This window comes from Dryobates pubescens, chromosome 2 (genome assembly GCF_014839835.1).
Source record: "Dryobates pubescens isolate bDryPub1 chromosome 2, bDryPub1.pri, whole genome shotgun sequence".
NCBI classification, from domain to species: Eukaryota; Metazoa; Chordata; class Aves; order Piciformes; family Picidae; genus Dryobates; species Dryobates pubescens.
Genome location: NC_071613.1, coordinates 49345133 through 49361144, shown reverse-complemented (window position 1 = coordinate 49361144; position 16012 = coordinate 49345133). Strand labels below are relative to the sequence as shown.

General features: G+C 36.8%; 1 protein-coding gene across 1 annotated transcript in view; it reads left to right on the top strand.

The window, feature by feature from the left end:
- Nucleotides 1–13941, top strand: part of DARS1 (aspartyl-tRNA synthetase 1) — a 40628-nt gene extending 26687 nt beyond the window's left edge. The window contains exons 8-16 of the mRNA XM_054177205.1: nucleotides 3522–3633; nucleotides 5567–5701; nucleotides 6847–6994; nucleotides 7948–8094; nucleotides 8686–8728; nucleotides 9420–9500; nucleotides 10149–10260; nucleotides 11163–11234; nucleotides 13270–13941. Of these exons, the coding sequence (XP_054033180.1) occupies nucleotides 3522–3633; nucleotides 5567–5701; nucleotides 6847–6994; nucleotides 7948–8094; nucleotides 8686–8728; nucleotides 9420–9500; nucleotides 10149–10260; nucleotides 11163–11234; nucleotides 13270–13361 (942 nt within the window). The 3' untranslated portion in view covers nucleotides 13362–13941. The remainder of the gene's footprint in view (nucleotides 1–3521; nucleotides 3634–5566; nucleotides 5702–6846; nucleotides 6995–7947; nucleotides 8095–8685; nucleotides 8729–9419; nucleotides 9501–10148; nucleotides 10261–11162; nucleotides 11235–13269) is intronic.
- The last annotated feature ends 2071 nt before the right edge of the window (nucleotides 13942–16012 follow it).

The following is a 16012-nucleotide window of genomic DNA, read 5'->3' as shown; positions in this document are numbered from 1 at the left end:
TGAATTCAAGCTGTCATGAACAAGCAGACGTACAGTTTATTTTACCGTGGTTAGGGATATGGTAGTGAAGACATAAGACAGTCCCAGTCATTTAGACCACAAACTTCCTGTTTGTATCTTCTTCTTATAGCTAATACTGAAATTTGAAGAGAGGTTTACCTAAGTCCACTTGGGATTTAAAAAAATGCTATTTAACATAAATCCTATTTCCTATCAAAACCTTAATCTCTCATATATATAGTAGAGAAATTGCAGAATTATAATGTCAAATACTTCCATTACTTACTATAGATGACATTATTTCCCCTTTTTATTCAGCCTACTCTGTGTATTTAGCCATTGTCTTGGTGAAAGGTAGTTACAACAGGCAAATAGAAATGCAAAACTGGTGAGAATGGAAAAAAAAATTCTACAGCTGATGTGAGAGCAAAACAAAAAGTTGACAACTTTGCGTGTCTGCGCCTCAGTCGCACCTCTTAGAGATATGATCACATAAGGTGTCAACTGACCTCAATTCTACTGACACACATTTGCTGGTCTCTGGCAACTTGCATGGCTATTATTCTAGCAGTGCATTTTGTGCTGAATGAAACACAATTTTTAAAAAATAGTCTTGCTTGTGGTGTTAAAATACGCTGTGTTCTGTTCTTATGAATATTTTCCTTTGTGGCATTTAAATAATAAACACACAGGTGAAATTAGAGTAAGGTTATGACCTCAATTCATATCTCTGCATTGTTAGCTAAATGTTTTCTGCTGTCTATAACAAAGGTGATTATTAAAAATAATGAGGTTTCCTGTAAAGTCAACTCTGCAGACTGAGTTAGAACATTAACACTCTTAACTGCAGCAGCATTTACATGGCCTAAGTTTGTTTCTCCTTAACTTTGAGAACATTTACTGTCTGTGCTGTAGCCTTGGATAAGATAATTTTTCAACATGTGTGGAAGAGTTCATATTAAACACTGCAGGAAAAGAGTAGCATGGCATAATATTTTTTAAAGGCAAGGCAAAATTAATTTGATTTTGACAGCTGTCTGACTTGAGTTTGCCCTGTTGTTGCCCTAAGTGTGGTAGCTCAAATGTAACTGTGTTACCAAACATGGTAATACCCAAGCCAGTGTCTCAGTTAAACACAGGCTAACACTCTTTGTCCTAAACATTGTATTATTGCAAGGGATGTAATTAAATCTGAAAAGTTTTGCTCCATGTGTAGATACTGAATCATCTTTAAAATCTTTGGGAAGTTGTAGTGCACATAAAACTGTTGAGGTCATCCATTTGATTGCACTGCACATTGGCAGCTGCAGTTCTTTAGGAGCTTATCTCAAATGTCTTGTTGGTCTGTTTAATTCTTACAAGGAGACTGCAGTATCACAAATTCTCAACAGTTATCCTTGTTGTCAGTCTGTGAATGAATGGGCGCTGAAACTCAGCTACCTTTGGTAGAAAGAAGAGTGGTCTTGTCAGATCTAATTTGGGGTACAGAGAATTGCTGCTTGTTCTTTCCTTGGTTTGTAGTTAAATACAAGCCTCAATGGCCAGATCTGTGAATCTGGCTTCTTTCATAGACGTTATGCTTTAAAAGTAGTATTTCATTATTGATGGAATTAGGAAGAGAAAATCTTTGGTCTCCATCCTCACTGAAGCCAGGAGGAGTGACTAACTGATGAACTACTGTTAATGAAGCACTCAGTTATTATATGGCTGTGCATTAGTGCACACTTTCAGGTCAGACCAAGTAATTGCTTTCAGATTGGGTTTAGCAACCATTTTACTTTTTCCTAGGACTGCATGACATAGGACTGAAAACTGACGCTGGTTTGCCAGAAGGGTAGAGGAGGCAGTGTTACTATCCTGCTCTAAATACAAACGTTACACATCTTTGTCTCTTAACGTTTGTAGAAATTTGTATAGTTTATCAAAAACTATATTGATAGACCCAAATGTGATTGTTATGTTAATGCTTAGGGAAAAAAAAAGAGTATTTCTCCTTCTAAGCAGGAGATGTGTAAGAAACAAAAAAATTTTTTAAAAAAGTATTATATTCCTTTAAATCACTGTGGTGCTTTGATGTAACACTGCCAAATTATGCCCAGAACTTAGGCAAAGTCTCAACATATGTCTGCTTCTGGGAGACTCGTATAAAACAGGGTGAAAAAGTTTGAGGGTTCTTTTGTAACTGTTGCTCAAAACCTCATTTCCTCAATTTTGAAAGTAGTGGGAGTATCGGCTGTGGTTAATGCTATCAGACAGTGAGAGCTGCTAGCTTTTATTTACTAGTCTCAACCACTTGCACTCCTGAGATACTTTATTGGTCAGCTAAAATTGGAAATAACTCCCAATTACTACAGCTCTGCAGTGTTATTACAGTTTTCTCTTTTGCTTTTTCAATGAAGTGATACCTTTATTTTGCAGAGATGATGGATGTAGCTTTAGTTCATCATACCTGAGGGCTGACTGTCTAAATTTGGGTACTTATATAATTTGTTTTGGCTGGGGATTTTTTTTGTTTTGTGGTTTGAGTAGGAGTCATGTGAAAAAGACCACAACTCTCTTCTTACCTCAAGTGCAAAGCTGGGTACCTTTCAGAAAGAAGAAGTAAACAGTGCTGTGACGCAGTTTGCCAAAAAGAACTGTTCTCTTGGCTGTTTGCAAGAGTTCATTGGGTTTTATAGACACTTCTTAGTTGCTAACTGTCAGGTCTTGAAGGCTGCAAGCACAAAATCAGATATGGGTTCAGTGCCGACATACCACAGTGTTTTCAGCATGTGCTGAGGGTTTTTTTCCCCCTTCACACTAAAGCCCAAGAGTGTTGCAGGAACATTTAGTGTAGGTATTTGCTAACCAGATAAAGCAGCTTAACTGCATCACGTACATAAACAAAAAGACGATCAACTCAGCTAAATCTACTTTTGTTTTCAAGACAGAGGAACTGCAGTTCATGTGATCATATGTTATGTGGACTGTTTTAAATGCTGGGACTTTAGACTTTGGTTTGGGGCTGGTTTTATGGCGGTGTTGTACGTGGTTGACATGTGGCTGGGTTTTTACACAAAAAACATTGTATTTGGTAGCCTTTAATAGGCACAAATGTTTCTACCCCATGTAAGTTATTAAGGGCTTTGCTTTTATCGTGCACTGTATATTACTGCAGCTGTTCTAGTTCAGTGTGCTGAAAGCTTTTTAATAGGTTTAGTGTTTTTATTCAATTTCTTACTATAAAAGCTTTATTTCCAGAACCACATCCCATAAATCAGTGATTCTTCAAATGTAGCATTGACCACAGTGTCTCCTTTATAACTGAATGTGCCATAAATTAACATGAGGAGTTATTCCTGTTTCATTTGCTGTTTCTTCTTGTGTAATAAACAGTTACCAATTTACACGTTTCTCTGTTTAGGCAAATACAATAATGAAGCATTCCTAAGAGAAGAGATTCATCCTTCCAGCTGTCCAGAAAAAGTACCAGATTCAGAAAAAAAAACTAACTCAGGATTCCTTCTTTTATCTTCTTATAGACCTCCACTAGTCAGGCAATCTTCTCCCTTCAGTCTGGTATTTGTCAGCTTTTCCGAGAAACTCTTATTCGCAAGGGATTTGTGGAAATTCAGACTCCCAAAATCATTTCAGGTATTGTATATGTGATCCAGCAGCTACAAGTCTGCTCTTTTTGCAGTTGCTTAGTGTGTCTATCTGTCAAAAAAGTAGTAAGATTTTATTTTTAAAAGATGAAGTTCTAATTTAGATGCAACACAGCAAACTTCTTACAGCAGATACCAAATTTGTCCTTTAGTTTTTTTCCTGACTTTGAATGTTGAAAGAATGATAAGACAAATATTTTGTGTATACATACATACATATATATATATATATATGACTTATGTACACAGTGCATGCAAAGTTCCATTAGGTTAAATATGCATGTCTGCTCATATGCATAGTACTTCTAATAGGTGTTCTCAGTGTTGAGCACTGTCAGTTCCATTACCAGTATCAAAAAATACTCCACTCCAATTTAGGTTAAAAAGAGCCTCCATCATAAAGAAGTTACAACAAAGCATGGTATCAAAGATGATGCTATTATATACAATATGTCACTTCTTTAGCAGTGAGCATATGGCTGAGTAGAAGCTTCAGCCCAAGTAAAAGTCTGAAAGTGTAGAATTTGCTTCTAGTTTGTTGCTGATCTGTATTGTCTTCAAAAGTCAGAATACTTGATGTACTGATGGGTGTTTTTCTTCCATCTTTTTGGTGTCCTTTGAGGTTTGTAGATGTTGCTAAGACATGTGGCCTGTAAATTGTAGGGCAGAATACTTGTGTTACTCTCATTGTGTGTGCATTCATAATATGCATATATGCCTACTGAATTTTATACTTAGCATATTTATATTTCTGAATACAGCTCTTGATTGAGATAAAAAAGGGCTTTTTAACAAAACACATGCAGGCAACTGTTCTTTCAACGTGGACAGTATCATTGTACTATAAGACTAGATAACTTTTTTCCTACAGAGGCAGTTGAAGCAGCGTGAAGGCTTCCAAGTAGTTTATTCACATAGGTCCTTTGAGGAAGTGTGCTATTCTTACTGTGCAGTGTACCATTGAAAGCAAGCAAGCAAGCATCCTATTGTTTGAATGAGATCATATTCTGTAAAAATAACTAAGTTAAATTGATGCAATCCTACTGAAGTCCAAATTTAAGTATCGTAGCTGTTCTGAGTTTTGAGATTTTAAAAGTTATCTGTATTCAAAAGTAACTAAACATTCACTGACACTATTTCAGTGGGAGTAGTGATCATGAAAGAAATTCAAGTCTCAGTGGAATGGTTAGTAATAATAATAATGAATACTTTATGTAAAGTTATCTTAGTATTAGAACATTCAGACGTTATTAACTGATCTCTCACTCTGGCATGCTTTTGTTAGCAAGTTCAGCAACTGTAATTCTTGTATCACACCCTGGGAAATGGAAAGGTAAAGTGACTCAGCTGATAGTTTTGGTAGGCAGTTTTCAGTAAAGGTTTCAGATGTATGTGTTCTTGGTTCCTGTTCTCTCAAGGTAACCTTCTATGAAACCTACCTCAAACTGAGAAAAAGTTTGACACCTTTGGCACACGTCCTCCGGTAAATCTAGTTTTGATTCCGAGAGGTATTTATGCCTTCACTTAGAGAGGATGGTCCTGGCAAAACAGGATATGCACTTTCATCTCAGCCTCTGCAGTTAACCCCTGGAAGCCTACATCACTGATAGAGATTGGTTTCCACAGAAATGTTGGGCTTCAAGTAGATGTGGTGGCACAAGCTGGCATCCTTGCTGTTCTCACTCTAAGGTGAAGGACACCTGGGAATAGTAACATTTCAACTACACCAACTAAATTTCCAGTCCTGAGGTGGAAAATGTCCCTGAGCAATCATGGATGCAAATACATTGTTTTACTCTAGTATGCTTTGAAGCAAAATCTCTATCTGCTCTCTAAATGTGAAACCAATAGCCAATCATTCCACCTCTGATTTATTTTTTACATTTTTATATTAACAATTACTGCAAACATTTGCTTTTCAGCTGCCAGTGAAGGAGGAGCCAATGTGTTTACTGTATCATACTTCAAGAGCAGTGCCTACCTGGCTCAGTCCCCACAGCTGTACAAGCAGATGTGTATATGTGCTGACTTTGAAAAGGTTTTCTGTGTTGGGCCAGGTAAGAAAAGCATTGGTTTATCCAAAGTTTGAAGTGTGCAGAGATGGCTTTTGGCAGCTGTGGTATAAATAAGATAACATGCACACTAAGAGCTTTGAATGGTTTCACTTCATATAGTTTCACTTACCAAATATGAATTTCATTTAGGGCGAATAATGAGACTAAAGTTAACAGAGAAGTTCCTGGAAGAAAACTAAAATGCTGAAATAAAGGTGGAGCACTCCCCTCTGGTGCCTGCTGTTCTGTGAGGAGAAAGAACAGAGTTACATTGGAAATTGGTAGTGTGATGAAATTAGTAAAACATGGAACAAACTCTGTGAATACTGGAGCCATATTTTCCTTTTAACCATGCCCAGTAGTTGCTGAGTTACCTTTAGTTGCCCAGTAGTAAGCAGTTAGAAAACAAGCAAGCTAGGCTTTATGTTCTTTTGATTGCATATTATATCATACACTTTATCCCTTGTTTTTGTACTTATACCAAACTTTATTTAGAAATACTTCTAAGTGGGCTATCAGTAAAAATTAATTTCCGGTTTCATGCTCTTTCTGTCTCAAAAGCTGACAGGATTTGGTCTCTTTTTTTTCTTTCCCCCCCCCCCCCCCCTTTTTCTTCTAAGACCTCAGTACCAGGTTTAAAGCTATGTAAGCTGGAAATGCTGAAAAACAAGTCAATAACATCTTAGGAAAAAAAGTGCAAGTAAGTCAGAAGATCTTAAATTTCTTGTTAGTTAGTAACAAAGGAGTCCCAGTTTGTAGGAAGACATGTTTATGTTAGACTCCTATATTTGAAAAAAGCCCAAACTGAGAACACACGTGTGCACCAGTCCATTTCCTCAGAAAAAGGCAGTTTTCAAATCTGGAAGTTCTTGTGTGCCTGAAAGCTTGTCTGTTTTTACCACTGCTGTCTGTTGGCCTAACGAGAATACTGCCTCTCTGCAACGCCTGTCTGTCTTGTATGCGTGGAGCACCACAGCTACAATAATCTTGTCACTCCTGTTATAAATGATGCTCTGAGGCAGCTAGTTATCTTTTTTTTGTTTTTCAGTTAGAATTGTCATGTCTAAAGACAGCATTGTCTGCCTAATCCAAATGCTGGTGTGATTGATTGTCAGTGTTGTTAGAATTTCTGTTGTTTAATTTTACAGTATTTAGAGCTGAGGACTCCAATACACACAGACACCTGACTGAGTTTGTTGGTCTGGATATTGAAATGGCTTTTAACTATCACTATCATGAAGTGGTAGATGAGATTGCAGATACTTTGGTGCAGATATTCAAGGGACTTCAGGAAAGGTAATGAGAGCATTTTCTGGTTTATGGGCAGCTTGCTTTGTTTGAGCTCTCTTTCACTGTGGTATGAAATGAGTGAGTGTTTTATCCTCAGCTTGTCAGCTAATGATTACTAATCTGATTTACAGCAAAACTTCTGAACAAACATTTTTGCTTTTGCCATTTCTTCATGCCTGACTTAAATTTTACTCAAGCTATAGGCCAGTAAACTGAGCTTTGAGCTGCATCTCCTGTAGTGTGCTAGCTTGCACTAAGGATTTTTTTTTACTGTTCCATGGACTTTGTAACAGAAATAATCCATCATTTATTTAAAACATCTTTCTTTTTGTGCCAATACAGGTAGACTGATTGTTGTGTTTTGAAACTAATCTGAACATTTGCTGTCTAAGAAAGTTTTTCTGAGTCAAATTTATCACAGCAGCCTGCGTGTCTGCCACAAAAGCAGCAAAGATTATTTTTCATTATTCACAGTCTAACTCTTTTAAAAGCCAGGCCAGAAGTTTAGGAAGTGGTTTTCATTTGCTTACAAATTAGACTATCTTGCTAGCAGAAAAGCAAATCTTTTTATCTGTCTAGAAGAAAATGTCTCTGTTATATTTGAATAAGGATATTACTCAAATCAAAGAAGAACCCAGGTAAATATTACAAATCAAAGGGATGATTTCTTGGTCTTTACTGTGAAAATTTGACCTACTCAATTATTTCTTACAAAAGGAATGAAACAAAAGTAATAGTGAAATATTAACATGTATATCATTGAAGTAGATGAATTAACTTACATGACATATTTCATTAGGATTGTACAGAATTCCTCCAGAAGTGGCTTTAAAAGGTTTTTATGTTGCAAGAGGGACCTCTTGTGGCAAAATGGTGTTGCCATGGCAAAATCTTTCTTGGGTGCAAGAATACATTGCTTGACTGTTTTGTATTTTGTGTTCTTGTTTCCTCATGTGTAGGTTCCAAACTGAAATTGAGACAGTGAACAAACAGTTCCCCTGTGAGCCATTTAAGTTTTTGGAGCCAACTCTGAGGCTGGAATATCGTGAAGCTGTGGCCATGCTTAGAGAGGCTGGTGTTGAGATGGGTGATGAAGAAGATCTGAGGTACTTTTGCAGAACACAGATGCATCAGTCTTGTGAAAGTGTTATCAAAGTGTCATTTTTGTCCTGTGCAACTGATAGCCTTGAAGAAGGAATCGCAAGTTTTTAGAGGAATAAGCAGTACTTGTATCCAGGTCTCCTGACAAACTAATGGATATGAAAACATGCCTTTCTTTCAAGGTAGACTATATGTACAAACACTGAAGTGCCAAAGAAAATAACTTACAGCATGAAGTGAGAGTAACTTGAACCTTCTAAGGATGAGATTCCTTTATTTTTCTAATTGATTGCAGTCCTTCATGTAAACTGTTACGTGTTTGAATAGGATTAAACAAAAAGATTCCTCTATCTTAAGGTCTTTCTTTTCAGAGCACAAGTATCTTTAGGGATTAGTTAATTTAAGGATTTCTAGGACCAATGCAAAATATTGAGGAACAGAAATAATTACACTTTATTTTTGACATTTTGACATTTCTATCTGCACAGTCCAAAACATTCAGAAAGAAGCAGGGAGCAGCAGTTCTGTAGCTTCATGTAGTATTTAATCAGCACAAGTTTAAATCACTTACTTTCAATGTTGATAATCCTTTTCAGCACACCTAATGAAAAGCTCCTGGGACGTCTGGTGAAAGAAAAGGTAAAAATCATTTTGGAATAAAGAAATTTGTCATTGAAACTGACATATGGTGTCATGGAGGTATTGGATAGGTATAAATGCATAAATCATGTAAAACAATTTTTAACACACTGATTGAGAATATGGTATCTTAGAACATCCACAAGTTGTGAAGTATTTGTGATTAGCCTAAACATTTTTTACTTGTCTAGCTTCATTACCATTTTGATGCTGCTTATTTAATCTCCTGGCAGCTTTGTCTTCATCATTAATAAGCTGTTTAAAACCATGTTGCATGTTGTTAGACTACACTACCCAGCTCTTATAATTAAAAAACAAACAACAACAATTAATAACAAGACACAACCCCCCCCCAAAAAAACAAACAGTAAACCAACCAACCAAAATTCTAACTAAATGTATAGGAGAAGATGTGATCTTTGGCAAAAAAATAAGTACCTGTCCCTGCAGCAAAATATTTTATTGATAAACGTTTGTAAGTTTACAGTAGAAGTAAAGTAGTATTGGAAAACTGAAAAATAATACACCACTTTTATTGATAGCCATTATTTTTTAAGACAATACTGTCAAATTTGTGGAAGGTTATTGGGAGATCTTTTTTATTTCAGAGATTTGCTGGTTGTGTCTTCATCTTGTAATTTGTTCTTCATATCATTTTCTCTTGTACTAAGAGTTTTAAATTACCTTTCAGTATGACACAGACTTCTATATTCTTGACAAATATCCTCTTGCTGTGAGGCCTTTCTATACAATGCCTGACCCAGTAAACCCTGTAAGTAACACTCTTTGTTGCTGTCAATTTATTTATTTGTTTGTTTATTTGTAATTTAAATTATTCCATGTAAAGATAACTTGACAAAATAGATAAAGTATATGTACACAGCCTGCTGTTATAATTAAAATACCTATTACAAGATTAAGTCAGTGTTACATGACTTAGAAAATGTTTACAGTTACTCTTCACTAGTGAAAACATACCAGAAAGAAACAAATCTAGCTCAGATTGGGAGAGCTTTATGGAGATCTCGATGGTCAGAGCACCATCACTGAAAAGAAGCAAAACCATTTTCCTAGGGCCACAGACACTTTAACAAAAGATATCCTTCCTTAGATTGTTAGAAATTTTCTACTTTATTCCTAAATCCAGGGTAAATATCGTTAGAACATCTCTTTCTGAGGTAACTACGTGCAAGTATAATGTTTTTTCAGGATGGACCTCAGGTTTTTAGATTTACTCCAGTCTAATGAGGGGAGCCAAAGGGCTGTAATGCCTGTTATGCCTAGGCAGACTCCAAACACACTGCACTTTTACTGCACAGCTTTGAGTATCAAAAGGGAAATTTTTGAGAGCTTGCATATTTGCCACCTAAGGATGGAGCATCTCTAGGAAGGAAAATAAACTGATTTTTTGTTTTTCCAGAAAAACTCTAACTCTTACGATATGTTCATGAGAGGAGAAGAGATCTTGTCTGGAGCTCAGAGAATTCATGATCCTCAGCTGCTGACAGAAAGAGCCAAGCATCATGGCATTGGTAACAAGACAAACAACCTGAAGCTGAATTTAAGAGAATATAAATCATGATAGGATTTTTTCCCTTGAGAGGAAGAATTGGGAGCAGAATTTGTTATATGGCAGTAGTGCTAAAATCACAGTGCTGTTTTGTTCTTAATGTTAATCTATCTAATTCTGTTCAACCATTTTAATCTATTGTGGTGGTATTAAGAAACTAATTAGTTTCCCAGCAACACCTTGATGAAAAGGAATTGTTTTCAAGGAAAACATAATGCAGGAAATACTTTCAACAGAATGAGAGCAGACAAGTCTCATTCAGTTGTGCCTCTCTGTACTCTCACAAACTTTATACAGAGTACTGTAGCAGAGGCTTTGTTGGATCTTGAACTGAGAGCAAATAACCAAGAAGTGTCCGTTGGTGAAACTTCAAAATAAAAGACTCATCAGGGACAAGTCCAGCTAATAGCAGAAGTGTGAAAGAGTAGAGATCATAAATGCAAAATGTAGCTTAGAATTATGTTTTCAGTGAACAGCAATGTGAAGTGGCAGGTAGGTGGCAACAAGAAAGGAATAGCTCCCACTGAAGCAAAATGGGAAAACAGTTGTTAAATCTTTGCTTTCACACTGCAGTTTATTCAAGAAGTCACCATTTTCCATAAGTTGCAATGAGCATTTAGGCCTAGCTCTTAACTCAGTTCTCAAATTTCTTGCCTGCTCAAAGTATTAACAAAGTTATAAAACAAAACTGTAATAGTCATAATTTCTGGATAGTCCTGATAATTTATATGTTTAATGAGTAAAACCCTATTGTAATTTTGTAAGTGAAATTGGTAATTCTTCTGTTGGGCAGCCTTCTAGTCACTTGTATGTTTGGTGTGGGGTCCATTAAGCAGATGAGAAAGATGTCCTTTTCCTCTCTAGATTTGGAGAAAATAAAGGCTTACATCGATTCCTTCCGTTTTGGTGCACCTCCACATGCAGGTGGTGGAATAGGTAAGTATCTGTATTTTATTTTGTTTTGTGTTAGCCTGAGCTTAATTTAAATTGCTCAGTCTCAAGAAGGCTTCAATATGAAATGTGTATTAGTAGCCTTGTTAGGTCAATATGTGGGGCTGTTTATCTTGGAGAATTTAAGGAGAGAAAGCTAAAGTGTAATGATCATCATAAAATAAAAAGCCAAAATATTAATGGCACAGTCTGGCAAGTTTAAAATTAGATATCACAAGAAAAAAAAAAAGCCAATTTATTAGGCAGGCACTCCACTTTTAAATTTGACCAATGAAGAAAAGATAAGGCATCAAGAAAATATTCCATTATTTGTGAGGTTTGATAACCTACTAATACCAGAAGCCATCAATCTCTTAGTGCATATCACAGTATCACTAAGGTTGGAAGAGACCTCGAGGATCATCGAGTCCAACCTGTCTCCACAGACCTCATGAGTAGACCATGGCACCAAGTGCCACATCCAATCTCCTCTTGAATACCTCCATGATGGAGTTGTTCTGCAGTGAGGAGAAACAAGTGATTGCTTCTGTGTTATTTGGTGATTTGACTGAGAGTCATCGATCAATTCAGCTGATACTAAGTGTTTCAGCAAAGGTATTGAGTTTTGTGTCTTGGATGCAAGTATTTTGCATATTAAAATGAAAAAAAGATAGAGTTTAGGTATCCTAATGATAACAATTTACAGTTTCACACATTGCTTTTATTAGCAGGATGAAATCCATTCATGTATATGGAAATGGGACATTTTGTAGGCCCTGCTCAATAAACACAATGATTTCTTTGATTCTTTCTGCATTTGCTTTACTTTCGTAAAGTATGGTTAGCACATTCTCAGAACAACTTCCTAAGCATGCCCTCATTAAATGCATTAGGTCTGCAATGTGCTATTGAGACAACTGTTTCTCTCTACCTACAACGTGTCAGTACGGCATAGCATGTGTGAGCAGGAGACACAACATTTGCACATGACCCAGAATCATTTAGGCCAGTCAAAGCTGATGTGGGGGAAGCTGAAGCTACATCTCTTCTGCAGAGTAAATGTGCTACATGGTACATCCCAGAGGTCAGACCAAGTACCAGCCAAACAGGAGATGCTGTGAGGATTAATACTGCTTTCTAGCTGTATTGGATGGAAACCTTAAAATAGAAGGGCATCGTGTGAAAACGAGCATGCATCTGGGTTTCATCTCAGCATGGCTGGGGTGCAATATTTGCCCCATGGATTAGGAAGTCCCTCCATATTCCACAGTAGACACATAACCTCTAAGATTTTAGGAAGGAAAGAGCACAATGACCAGTGAAATATTTATTATCTTCAAGATATCAGGACATAGTTACATGGGTATGTATTGCTGAATCTACATTTTTGTAGTGTACAGAGTTTGGGATAAAATTCTCCAAATACAGATTTTTACTATAGTTGCTTACAGCACTTGACGTGTCTTGTTCTGAAGCTGTTAAGACTGGTTTGGACTTCCCTATTGTGTTCAAGATAGAGTTCTCTTGATAACCACCTCCCTTTTCAGTTTTCTAGACCATCTTTCTTGAAAGTCTGAAGTGATTCAGTGTAGGGTTGAGTCTCTGGTATGATGTTCAGGTGGAGTCTGTATTGAGGCAGAATGTGCTGTATCTAAAATCCCTGCTGGTCCTGGCTCCTTTCTGTAGTCAGGCATGCTAACACACATAGAATACATAGAATAAACCAGGTTGGAAGAGACCTTCAAGATCATCGCGTCCAACCCATCAACCAATCCAACACCACCCAAACAACTAACCCACGGCACCAAGCACCCCATCAAGTCTTCTCCTGAAAACCTCCAGTGATGGCGACTCCACCACCTCCCCGGGCAGCCCATTCCAATGGGCAATCACTCTTTCTGTATAGAACTTTTTCCTAACAGACATCTCTGTCTTTGGTCACACTGCTGTGTCAGGCTGGCTGTAGGCACGAATTACCTTCAGTTTCTTGTTTCAAACAAAAAAACCTGACTGTACTGATGAGTTCTTTCATTTGTTGCAGGGCTGGAAAGAGTAACCATGCTGTACCTAGGGCTACATAACGTTCGTCAGACCTCCATGTTCCCGCGGGACCCCAAACGACTGACACCCTGAGATGAGCTGCTTCTGGAAGTTTGAGATGATTTGCCCTCCAAGTGAGATACGATTGCAAGCATAGCCCCTGCTGCCAATGAACCTATACCGATTAGAGCATTGTTATATGCAATAAGAAAAACCCAAAACTTTGCATTTACTAAAGTGCCACAATACTTTTTTTTTTTTATCCTTAGTTGTTTATTTAAAAGAAGATAGTTTCACAGAGCAAGACTCTTTGTATTGGCAACTGTGCACCTTTTTAATGAAAATGTGATACTTTGAGTTAGTGTTCTGGTGTCACATTAAATTGTATTATGTTTCTAAACATTTTAATAAATTATGCAATAAAAAAAATCTGCATTTTTAACTTATGTCAGCAGGATTTAATACTCTGAAGTACAGAACTGGCTCAAAGCTAAAATGAATGGAAACTTCCAATTTAATAATCAGGAAGAAGCAGACAGTTGTTAATTTACAAGAGTGTCAGGCAGAGAGGCAGGTGAGAACAACATTCTTAACAAAAAGTATTCGTATGAAATTGTGAAAATAGATTGCAATAAATCAAAGTAAATTAGATGCAATATCTGTCTTTCTGGTTCTTGCTTTGCATCCTCACAAGCTAATTGTGAATCGATAGAGGTTGTTTGTTGGATGTTTTAATGATGCTGTAACTGCCTAAAGTTTAAATTTATTTTCTCTCTTCCCTTTCCCCCCACCCAAAAAGTTGTATACAAGCCACAGGCCTGTTCTATATGTTACTCTTTGAAAATGGATATAAAGTTACACAGACTCATGGAATACACAAGGGATACATAATATTCTTGGTAAAGGAATGAGAGCAGGCCATGTGTTTTCCTGCCTGACCCAGTCACTAGGATAGCAAACAAAACAAATCAGCAAGTATTTGATATATCTATTGCCGGTGAAAGAAAAGCAAATTAATGTAAGACAACCTATTTTTAGGGTTTTTTTCACAGTATCACCGTATAACTAAGGTTGGAAGAGACCCCAAGGATCATCGAGTCCAACCTGTCTCCACAGACCTCATGACTAGACCATGGCACCAAGTGCCACATCCAATCTCCTCTTGAGCACCTCCAGGGATGGTGACTCCACCACCTCCACAGTAAATTTATTTATTTTTTTTTTTTCAATTACAAATGCTGTAAACAGCCCAACTGTTGTACATTTAGAGAAACTGGGTGTTTCTGTAAATCAGCTTACTTCTAAAATTCTTTCTAGACATCCTTTTTCTGAAATGAAGCACTTGCTCTAATGTCCTCAGTTTGCAGTGATGTGCGAAGCTACTTCTCTTCCTCACCGCCTAAAGGATGTGCCCTGGATTTAGAGAGGAACCAGGTTATTTGAAACTTCCTATTATGGGCTGCCTCTGACAGTTGTTTTTAAAATTTAGGTGGTTTTTAAAGTGTGGATGCCAGAAAGCAAAGAATTAAATTCGTTATGTGGGCAGTGCAAAAGAGTAACTCTAATATTAATACTCATTTGTAATTCCTGACTTAATTTTTGCTTAACATTTTACATGATGAAGCTTTCAGTAGGAGGCATGGTTTAGGCAGTCTATGTTATTATTGCTACCTTGATTTTTAAATGTCAGAGAAGTCATATATTGGTTATGCTACAGAAAGGTCAGTGAGGCTGTGTATAAATTGTGTAGAATTTCACGAAAGGGCAAATCACCTTTTGCAGCTGCCATTGAACAAGACTTAATTTTAATGTTTTGTGACAGGAGTTGTCCATTAGAAAACAATCATAGTAAAGGTCAGTTAGGTAAAGTGCTGGAAATGTAGAAGTTAAACTTTGTTTAGAAGTCACACCATTCAAGGAATAACATACTCTGCAGGTTTGCTTTTGAGTCTCTTGTAATTAACTTACCATGGAATCTTACCCAAATTATTAACTTCAGAATCTTACAGGATACTCAGTTGGTAGTTTACAAAGCTAAGTGGATTACAAACACAGCTTATCACAGACTTAGTACTGGTGAATCCAAGTTTCAAAACAGTTCTTTATTCAGCTAAGCCAACTGGAATGAATTTAATTTACTTACTGTTGTTCATATGGAACTGGTAATGTATTCCACATCGGAAGTGCATCCTTCTAATAAGGAACAAAATTACTGACTTACATTTCACATCAACAACAAAAAAATATTCAGAGAACTGTTTCTTGCTCTAGATTTGGCAAGCAAATACATTCTTGTAACAAGTGTGCTCATCCCAATTCTTTTAAGAGTTAGCCGAGCTCATGTTGTAGTTTGATTTATTCACAGTAGCTGCACAAGAACAAGAATTCATATGAAGCAGCTGATTCCTTTGTATGCAGAATCCTTTCATGCAGTTTTTCTTAGCTAACTGAAAGTAATTACAATCATAAATCAAAATGCAAAATGTCTTTGTCCTGATATAATCATAACAAGATACTTCAGTGGGAGTTGTGCATTGCTAGAACTTAGTTTGAAACCTTGCAAATAGTAATTTCAGAACTTCTTGTGGCTTTGATAGGTAGCAACTATGGTTTGGTAGGTCTGGAAAAGTCAAACTTGCATAGTCCTTTATTTCCAGTAACTTGCAGGAAATTCAGTAACTTGCATGGAGTTCACATTGCTGCAGCTTCTGTACCAGTTAAAATGTCCCCTCCCCCCCCTTTTT